General features: G+C 36.8%; 1 protein-coding gene across 1 annotated transcript; it reads left to right on the top strand.

Moving 5' to 3' along the window:
* Positions 1 to 4,041: 4,041 nt before the first annotated feature.
* On the top strand, positions 4,042 to 9,179 carry LOC119077035 (RING finger and SPRY domain-containing protein 1-like). Its single transcript, XM_037184160.1, has 8 exons — positions 4,042 to 4,842; positions 4,935 to 5,268; positions 7,190 to 7,279; positions 7,340 to 7,457; positions 7,536 to 7,795; positions 7,854 to 8,068; positions 8,140 to 8,400; positions 8,467 to 9,179. Exons 1-8 carry the CDS (start codon positions 4,667 to 4,669, stop codon positions 8,582 to 8,584), a joined length of 1,572 nt encoding a protein of 523 aa, XP_037040055.1. The 5' UTR covers positions 4,042 to 4,666; the 3' UTR covers positions 8,585 to 9,179.
* The last annotated feature ends 1,888 nt before the right edge of the window (positions 9,180 to 11,067 follow it).

Genomic DNA, 11,067 nt, shown 5'->3' with positions numbered 1-11,067 from the left:
TCAGTTTGTTTCACTACAATCCCAACTGGATGTGTGCGCTGTCACTTTTTCCGATTGAAGCTGACTTGTTCCCATGATTTTGTTCCGACCACGGTTTTGTGCTATTGTAAGAATCCTACTCAGGCGGAAACTACCTCCAGGCCGGGCTTAGAAATATTTTGTCAGGAGTTCGAGTGAGTACGCCTAATTAGCAGATTTGTTTCGAAAATTGTGTGTTCGGCTTAGAGCAAACACTACAAAACCAAGTCCGTTTGCAACTGATACGATTGGTATGATCAAAGCCATAATTTTGCGATGTACTTCAGAGTTTCTAACTTAGTGCCTATACTAGCCTGATTGCGATGCATCCATTGATCATTATACAATGTTATCATGTCGTGTATGCGAATTAGAGAATTTGACACAAATTTAGTAATGCAAGGGATGGTCAGACTTCTGTGAAAATTTATGTTACACGTGACAGACAGTGCACTTCATTTAAATTTCAAAGAATTCTACGAAACTTCGGATGTTAAAGATTTGTCTTTGCTCAGATATTGTATCAAAATTTAGAGATGCGATAAAATGTATCACTATTCAAGTACAGGATGGTACAAATGATCCATGTCATGTCATGGGCGTAACCTTAATCAAGATTTAGTCCTTGAAAGCATTGACCATAATATTCTATTACTGTGCTAGGTGATTCGAAATCCACCTGATATTGTAGCAAACAGTGCAAACCATAGAGTTACATTGGGTGCCGATTAGCATCAGCGTCACAATGTATCGCTCGAGACTTTATCGACACAAAAACCACGTCCATATTTGGATTTGAATTTTTTTCCTTATTCATTTTATCGAGACCACCTCTCGAGTGTAACTATATGGTGCAAACGCAAACAGTCCTCGTGTCCTTAGCCCAGATGATATGATAAAGGCAGATTAATTTTCTTCCTTACCACCGTGAAACGGCAACTGTATCAAAAATAGGGGTTTTACCAATTTCTTGAAAATTTCAGCCTTTCAGAAATTAGAGATAATTAGAGATTCCGTTCCATCAATGGCATCGACTTTATCGACACAAAAACCACGTCCATATTTGGATTTGAATTTTTTTCCTTATTCATTTTAACGAGATCACCAGATAAACTCCATTTCTCATCCCTCTACTGTTTTTGATACGCATAGGGATGCCAAATTGCGTGTCAGCTTATGGATCTTGCTTGTTCTCTTCGGTTCCAAACACCGTGCAACTTAGCTGTCGGTTAACTAGAACACTCTTTTGTAGCCTTTTGGAAAACAGCCAACGTCAAGACTGGCATTAACGTCAACGGTATATTCTCGGACATGTTCAATTAAGAACATTTTAGGTCGACATTTGATTTAAAGTATTATAAGTGATATGCACCTGTGTCCAAATGTTTATTTTGACGAGTTGGTGATTGTGATCCTAAGCCGAATGCACTGATCATAATCTAACTCGTCAAAATAAACATTTGGACACAAAAGCATATCATTTTTTCTGTATCGATGCAAAGATAAACCTACACTTTTTTTAGAGCTGATGCTACAATGTTACCCTTACCACACAGAGACATATAATAGTTATTTATGACATCGAGTGCGAAGTACTTTATGAGGCCCTAGATGTGTATTTATGACACGAGGCCATAAGTATAATACACATCGTGAGCCTAATAAAGTACTTCGCGCCGAGATTCATACAACGTTTTATCACATTGAAATTAATTGCGGCTTTCCAACTTTCGGCACCCTGGACTTTACTTAAATAGTCGAGGAATGCCTCCTAATAAATTTCTAAACATCCAAAACTGAATTCTCGATTTTTAGAAATTTATTTGGAGGTATTCCACGACTATTTAAGTAAAGTCCAGGGTGCCGAAAGTTGACAAGCCGCAATTATTTTGAATGTGGCAACAGAGCGATCTAAAGTTCGAGTTGCATAAAAGCAATTATTCACTGTAAGTCTAGCTTTTGCTTCATGGCAAAACATTGTTTGTCATATTACCTCTGGCTATTTTCAAGATTCTTCTCTTCCTCGCAAAACTGATAGGTTTCAACCCATATGCGTTTCATAACGCTTCCTCTTGTAGCGGGGTAATATGAACGTATCTACTGCAACAAAAGAAATAGTATTCTTCAGTTGAACTCACACTCAGCGTTGAATCGAAAATTATTACATCAACACAATCGTTCCGCTATCAAGATTTTTGGTCGAATCATTTCCACGTCATCTATCTAATATTTTCTTTCAACAATTTAGTTGATGCATTGCACGCCAGTGTATTTCATGATAAAATTTACTTTACATGCTATTTACATGCGTCGAAAACCATATCTCGGGATAAATAAAATTAAAAGTCTCGTTTTCGTGTGTTTATTGACCTCGGCTACTCCTCGGATCAACAAAATTCCTACGAAAACTCCACTTTTCATCTTTCTATCCTTAGGAATGTAAAAATATTACAACTCATCACGCCGTAAGTTCGCCTTTATTTAAAAAAATACCCCATAGCGGGTCCCTTTAACGCTTAGTTTTTGACATTTATTATATGACGTCAGCAATATTTTGTCCAACTATCAATTGAAAATATTTAAAATTTTAACGCACTTATAGACTGTTATGATCAGAGCGAGAAAACCGAAAACTAGTTATTATAACTTGCCTTGGGGTACTTGTCAAAGTATTTGCTTCTCTTTCAACGTGGGACGTTGAGAGCGAGAGGACACAGGACCAGTTTATTTTAACTTGCCTTAGGGTACTTGTCAAAATTACTTCTTCTTTTTCATCACAACACGTTTCATACAAAAATTTCACCACAGCCTTGGGCGTGACCTTCAATGAAAGTAGATAAGTAGGTATGGCCACTCCATACAAGTCGGGACACATACGAATTTGCATGGCGCCACCTCAAACGAAAATTTCCACTAGAAATGAGTTCGTTTGAGGTGGCGCCATGCAAATCCGTATGTGCTCCGGCTAGAACAAATTTGAACGTTTGGCCATACCTATCTATTTACTTTCATTGGTGACCTTCATCGAAGACGTCTTATAAATATTCTGACAGCTGTCGAATACTTGAACTGCTCATTGATCTCATGAAGCCATGAACACTGTAAATATTATGTTGTGACGTCAATTTTTTGCATGCCTCAGCATGAAACGTCGTATACGCATCTGTTCTGGACGGCACATTTTAGGCACTTTCGCTTTTTGCCTTCACTCCGTTCGGGCTACAACTCGCGGAATTTCCTAATACCTACCGTCCACCACAGATACGTAATACTAAAAGCAGAGTACAGGGTCTATTTTTGGTAATTGCCAAAAATTTCCAAAAACTGAAATCGTCTAAAAACCGAATTTTTCCACAATTTCGAACAGTTTCGGCAACTCCTGAGCTCAGCCTTGTGTCTTAGCCGTCTCTAAATGATTTTGTTTGCTTACTGACGCTCTCATCTATCAAATGAACCATACTCGACTTCATTTGAAAGCTGATAGTGTCAAGAATCAACCAAAATCATTGAGGGCCGGGTAAAACACAAGGCTGAGCTCATGAGTTGCCGAAACTGTTCGAAATTGTAGAAAAATTCGGTTTTTTGACGATCTCAGTTTTTGGAAATTTTTGGCAATTTTTTGGAAAGTTTGGTAAAAATTTCCAAAAAAAATTACCAAAAATAGGCTCTGGCAGAGTATGTCTGTCCCATCGTACTGTAAAAACGAATTTTGACAGGCCAAAAACAACCTACTGTCATCCACAGAAGAGCATATAACCGCAACTTACACAAATCCTACCTATAAAACTGCAAAGTGTTGGCTTGTCTGTGAATAAGTATAAGTACAAAAGAAGTATAAAACAGGTATCTTCAATGCACTCACAATTTATGTCAAAATAAAAGCTCAATGTCCATATCTGTTTGATACTTTTATTAACTAATCATGTTTATCAACACAACTACAATTACAGCAGACTTAACATTGATAAAGTGCTAACAACACTTACCGACAATGAAGCTCGCAACACTGTCTTGCTGTAGTCACAACAAAAAAAATTTAGTGCACTGAACACGATATTATTTTTGACAATTCGAATGGTGCAATAAGGAATTTATTTATTTTATTTATAAAGTCACTAGTCAATCAATCGGTCGCGCAGATCGAATCTGTGTTTATTGAATTTCATTAATTGCCAGGGCCACTTTAGCATTTTACCGAACAATTTAATAGAAAGTGAGTCAGTGCAATTTGCTGGTCTATGTAAATTCGATTGAACCATTCGACTGGAATAATTGATTGAATGAGAACGAAAATTCTAAGAAAATAATCAAGAAAATGCGTGTAAACGGACAATCAAAGGTGAATCAGAAAATCTATCGACGATGAGTAGTTTTATTTGATTAGAATAAATTAAAAGACGATTCTTCCACACACGCAAATACCGCGAATGTATTGTTGATAAACGCATCAAATTGAAACAATTTTTGTTTTTGAAAATAAATAGAGAAAAAAAAGTTTCGTGTAATCAAAGTGGTTAGAACGCATTAATTGGTCTGTTGTAATAGTTTACGTTTATAAAATAATCAAAAACAACAATTTTAAGTTACTGGTGGTTATGATTGTGACGAAATACGTAGACGGAAATAGAATATAAAATTCTTATACAAAATGGGTATGTGTTTGTGCAAGGACAAGGTGGAGGAAGCGCCATATGAAAATGGTACTGGTACGAACAGCGACAATAATCGTCAAATTAATCGTGGAGACAGAATGATTTCGTTATCAGAAACAGTTGACCGATTAGTCAAAGAAACACTAGAAGTGATCGGAACAATAGTCGACAAGTAAGCGCGCATTCCGAACTTTATCCCAGCGTTTCATTTTTTAAATGTAAAATTCGTAACAACACCCTTATTGTGTTTTCGTTCATTTTTAGTGAGCCGGATCCACCGACTTCGATGATTCAACTGCACGAGATCACCGACAAACCTACCGGATGGATCCAATTGGTCAAATCACTAGTTCGTGTCGTTCCCATCGAACATCCAATGGGGCCGAGTGTCATTACATTATTGTTGGACGATAGTCCGTTACCCACCAAAGACTCTGTGTTAGAAGTGGCAGATATGATAACACATTCGCTGAGACGAACGCCGAGAAAGGAACGAAATTTGTGTGTAATTTTAGGCTGTTTGGCAGAAAAATTAGCTGGACCCAGTAGTGTTGCGGTATTGTCGGAGACGACACTAGGATATTTGCTTGGAAATTTGGTAGGTTTTTTCCCCCTATGGAAATCGATTAACATGTCAAAATCGACCTTCACTTTATGCAATTTTTCGCACACTCAGATTTTAACGCGTACTTGTTTTGAATGAACATCGTTCGACATTCGATCCGAATTAACACAGTTTCTTTGTTTGTATCATCCAGCAGTGCATTCAGAGTTATTTTTAATGATTCTTTTTTTTTTTGCTTCGTATAATTGTCTGAGCATAACAAATGAGTTCACTGCATCACAATAACCGACTGTTGTTGGGTAATTTCGATATTATTGCGTGGGATTTCGATCGTTCGATTTTTTTTTTGTATATTTACACTTGGACTTGGAAATTGAGAAATCACTTCTCCGTCTTTAACTGAATTGAGGTGCGGAGGAAAGGGAACACATATTGTGCAAAAATATTTATTGTTTCTTAGTAAAGAACGAGTAGTCAAAACTTTGTTTCAAAGAATTTTAGCGGGTGTGAGACTGAAATATTTCCGTAATTTGTTTGGTTTTCTTGTAACTAAATTGAAAAAGTATTTTATCGGTTGTTTACCGCTCTACATTGGTCACATTATTGATGGAACTGTAAAAGTTCTCAATTTCCGTTGATTCCATTGCTTCTGCTATACGTAAAAAATTGTTACAAACATTCGTCAGGCCTATCTATCGGACCCAGCCATAAATAATAAAGCAAAGAAGGATGAGAGGAGAAGAATGTGGAATGTAACAAGTAACAAAAGTAGCCTCGTTACAGGCAAATATTTTTGACAAACATTTGCCTACCAGGAAATCAAACCTTCGCCGAACAAACCTCCAGAAGATGTATGGACCGGGAAGTCAGTTTTACGTTTTTTGGTTACCGGAAAGTTTTGACTCAGTCACCGGAAAGAAAACATTGTCTGTATGCCCGACCTAGTGAAGTAAAAAATTGGAGAATTCAAAATTGGCAAATCGAATGAATATTGAGCTTTGTATTAGCAGACTCTTAACAAGAGTTGAATGACCTCGATTTTCGACTTATAATTTCTGGTAGATGCTGGGGAAGTTAGATTTTTTCAAAGAGAGTATTTCAACCATCAATCAACTGTTCCTATTCCTTTCTTTCCTTGCTTTTGTTTTTAACCCGATTAGTCCGTTCTTCTCAAACTGTGGTTAAATAAAACTATTATGTCGATCAATCAAGTTTCTGTGAGGGGTCGTCTAAATCACCAGCTTGAAACATATTGATCTCCTTAGTCATAATAGTATTTCGCTTTTTCGAAGACATTTTCTAGACCATACATTTCCTGCTATTGTATACATCCAGATAACAAACAGTAACAACATTTTTGTGTGTGTAATCGCATACAACAAACACACGACGCAGTAATAAGCAGTAAAAATATTGATGCTACAGTTCCATACGACGAATGCCTGATCTAACGTTTAGTGTTTGTAGTACGAATTGTCGTAGATTATTTGTTTTACCAGTTTTATGGAAAACACTAATTTAACTAATTAAACAATGGAAGTGTTTTATCTTATCAAAAGTTAGACGCAAGCTATTTATACGCTAATTTCTGACGTTTTTTTTTAACGACACACTCAACTCAATTCATCCTTGAAATTTCTTTTGCAAATTAACGAAAATTTTGCAATTTACATCTGTTTTGGCTTCAACTCAATGTATGATGCATGATGCACTTGTTAGACATTAAACAATTCGCATCGTAAATCTAAAAATCTTGTATTCTTCTAAACTATCGCGAATCATTTGAAACACAGACTTTCATATTGTACCGAAAATGCTAGCTGAATTTGAGATCGAAAAAGATCGTGGCAGATTGCCAGAACTTCTTTCACTTAAATATATTCTTCAATAAGTCCCTTTGGAAAATCATCACCCCTATACCCTTGTTTAACTAAAACGAAAATTCTGCTTACAGGACGAAGGAATCTACCCGGACGTTATGCTATTCTCTTTGATAGCATTGGAGAAATTTGCACAAAAAAGTGAAAATAAGGCGACAATTAAGGTAAACCACGCAGAATCAATGCACTGAGCAAATTAACCAAAGAAAACTGTGCAATTCTAGCGTAAATTATCCATGTTTCCGGAGAATCCCCTAGTTAGACTTGAACGGCATTCGAATAGCGAAGATTATGTGTTGAGACAAGTTGGATATTGTGCAAAATGGTGTTTGGACAACTACTGTAAGTTGTTGAACTCTTAATTTTCTGACCAGAACTGAAACTTGATTTTCATAATTTTTGTTTCCGATTCTCGTTCAGTTGTAATCGAAGGACGAAAGTATTCTTATGAAACGGTCGATGTTAGCAACGTAAATGTTATGTTGAATACGAAAGACGTATCGGAATACTTGAAAATCTCTCCAGATGGCCTTGAAGCTCGCTGTGACGCCTATTCGTTCGAGAGTGTAAGGTGTACTTATCAGGTGAATTTGGGGTGCTGGTACTTTGAGTGCTTAATAATAACGCCAGGAGTTATGCAAATTGGATGGGCGACAAAAGACTCAAATTTCTTGAGCCATGTAAGTTCACTAAATTTGTTGTAGTAAATAATGACTGTGATAATCGCATGATAAATAGGAGGGCTATGGAATTGGTGACGATCAATACTCCATTTCGTTTGACGGATGTCGGCGCCTAATATGGCACAATGCTAAATCACTGTCTCATGATCTACCCATGTGGACTGGTGGATCAATACTAGGCTGTTTGTTGGATTTGGATGCCCGAGAAGTGATATTCAGTTTGAATGGCATCGAAGGTGGTGTGTTGAAGCAAGTGTTTGGAAGTGCACGGTGAGCATTTTAGCATTCAACAAATATGAAATGATAAAACTGCATTGTTCGACTATTTTTCACCCATCCAGTGACGGTTTCTTTGCTGCGGCATCCTTCATGTCGTTCCAACAATGCCGTTTCAATTTTGGCTCCGAACCATTTAGATATCCACCGAAAAATCGAGCCTTTGACAGTTTTAATGGGCATGCTGTATTGAAACCGCAAGATAAGATCGTTCTTCCCAGGCACCTGTTTTTGGAACAGCTTCGTAAGCTCAGCGTCCGAGAAGATTCGTGCACGCTGTGTTTCGACATGAAAGGCACAATCAGAATAGAACCATGCAAACATCGGTGAGTCCAGATTTAATGGTTGTTGTTGGAAGTAGTTGCATCTAGATCATTTATTTGTTTTTGCAGAGGATTCTGTACGAACTGTGCCAGCCAATTACAGTATTGTCCAATGTGCCGGGGCGAGATTATTGCTACGGTGCAGGAGGAATTAGATAGCCCGTCGTCAGAAGAATTCATTACATGATACTAATCGTTTCTGCACGATCGGTACGAGATATGGTTTTAGAGACGGATTTATTCTGACGAACGTCTTACCTGACATACATAATGGATTTTTGTCTGTTTGAGATTTTAAGAAAATGTAAAAATGTGTAAATAGAAGTTTCGTGTTGCGATGTCTTCCTTCTATGCATGGAATACGTAGTATAACCATTCATAAACAGTATGATGCATCGAATCGACTTTTAACCCCAGTTTCTAGTTCGTATTTATCCCATGGATTTAATAACTTATAGGCAAAGCGAGTGAGCTTTTATTGAAAGTCACAAAAAAAAGTGTTATGTTCAGCAGTCTGTTTGCCATTGTTTTTAGTTTTTAATCGAAGTTGTTTTAGTTTATGGAATTAACAAACGAAAACACAACACACTGAGAAACTATTTTTCTATATTCAGGAAAGTGGAATTGAGTTCCGCACTTCAAGTGAAATGAATTGAGTTTATCTGAAGCAGCTTTATTAACTAAGTGACTGATATTTTTATATTGAAAAGTTCAAATTGATTCCCTAGCTGTAGCTGAAACTAAAAATACAAAATGGAAAACAATAAAACAGGAAGAAAAAAATCGAAAAATTATTTTCATTTTTTGCAAGGAATATCAAGCTTGACCTTCTCTTGGATTCTGCACGGAACTCTTGTTGTATACTTATGTCGCAGCTGAAACTTTAATCCTTTATTCGGACTACAAATCTTATATGGCAGTACTTGCTGCTGTGTTACTTGTATCACTTTTACCGCTTCTCATAAAATTGAGTATGAGTATGTAGAACAACATCTACTTCACATTATATTCATTCTACGTAGAACTGTGCGCCGGTCTCAGCCGATGAGATCGGCGGCTAATTTGAGGCCGGTGGATATCGGCGGCCGGCTACGTCAAAAAATTCGTCGTCGGCGGCGGCGGCTAAATCAATATAACTGAATTAAAGATCCAAAAATTTTCAAAAACTCAATTTATTGAAGTTCGTCGAAAGAAATTTCAAAGAAAGTGTAGTTTGTAGAAGAAGGTTGCTCTTTGTTGTACATCTTAGTGATGTAGAAGAGAATGTTCAGACCTAAATTGAATTCAGTTTCGAACCTGAACTTGACCTGTTTGGAGATTTCACTATTTCACAGCGGATAAGTTCACTGATGTGGTACCGGCACGTATAACGGATTTTTTTAAGCGATTTTTTTACATTGCTTAGCAAAAGGCTCGACTTTCTACTAATCCAGCAATGATACTAGTCATCGGATTAGACAGTATTCTTTTTGCCAACATAAAAAGTGTCGGCATTTCCTTAGTATAGTTCGGTTTAATTTTATTTGTACAAATCGAATGACCTTTGTACAAATTAAATTCTTTTTTGTACACAAAAAATGACATTTTGTACTTAAAATTTCCATTTTGTACCATCCATTTTGTACTAAAACAAAACCATTTCGTACGTAAACATTACTTTATGAACACAAAATGTAATTGTTTGTACACTGAAAAATTGGCTGAAAAGTGCCACAGTGTACATAAAAAAAACATTGTATCTGTATGAGCAAAATTGGCCACAGCTGAAAACATCAGAAAACAAATTCTATATCCAACTATATTTAAGTATGTCCGAGTACAGTCGAGTACATCGCGTATATTCGACTAAATCCTAGTATGTTCGACTAATCCGAGTATTTTCGACTACATCCGAGTATTTTCAAATATTCGACTATATCCGAGACTTTTCGACTGCATCCAACTATTCGACTATTCGATTGTATCCGAATAAATTCGACTATTCAATTGTATCCGAGTATATTCGACTATATCCGAGTATTTTCAACTGTTCGACTATACCCGAGACTATTCGACTGTATCCGACTATTCGACTGTATCCGACTATTCGACTGTATCCGAGTATATTCGACTATTCGATTGTATCCGAGTGTATTCGACTGTATCTGACTATTCGACTGTATCCGAGTATATTCGATTGTATCCAAGTATATTCGACTATTCGATTGCATCCGATTGCATCTAACTATTCGACTATTCGATTGTATCCGAGTATATTCGACTATTTGACCGTATCCGAGTATATTCGACTATATCCAAGTATATTCGACTATTCGATTGTATCCGAAAATATTCGACTATATCCGAGTATTATCAACTCTTCGACTATACCCGAGACTATTCGACTGTATCCGACTATTCGATTGTATCCGAGTATATTCGACTATTCGATTGTATCCGAGTGTATTAGACTATTTGAATGGTTCCGACTATTCGATTGTATCTGAGTATATTCGACTATTCGATTGTATCCGAGTATATTCGACTATTCGATTGTATCCGAGTATATTCGACTATTCGATTGTATCCGAGTATATTCGACTATTCGATTGTATCCGAGTAAATTCGACTATTCAATTGTATCCGAGTATATTCGACTATATCCGAGTATTTTCAACTGTTCGACTATAC

Source organism: Bradysia coprophila, unplaced genomic scaffold (assembly GCF_014529535.1).
Source record: "Bradysia coprophila strain Holo2 unplaced genomic scaffold, BU_Bcop_v1 contig_232, whole genome shotgun sequence".
Taxonomy (NCBI): domain Eukaryota; kingdom Metazoa; phylum Arthropoda; class Insecta; order Diptera; family Sciaridae; genus Bradysia; species Bradysia coprophila.
Note: the sequence above shows the minus strand (reverse complement) of the source record. Positions and strands in the feature narration are given on the sequence as shown.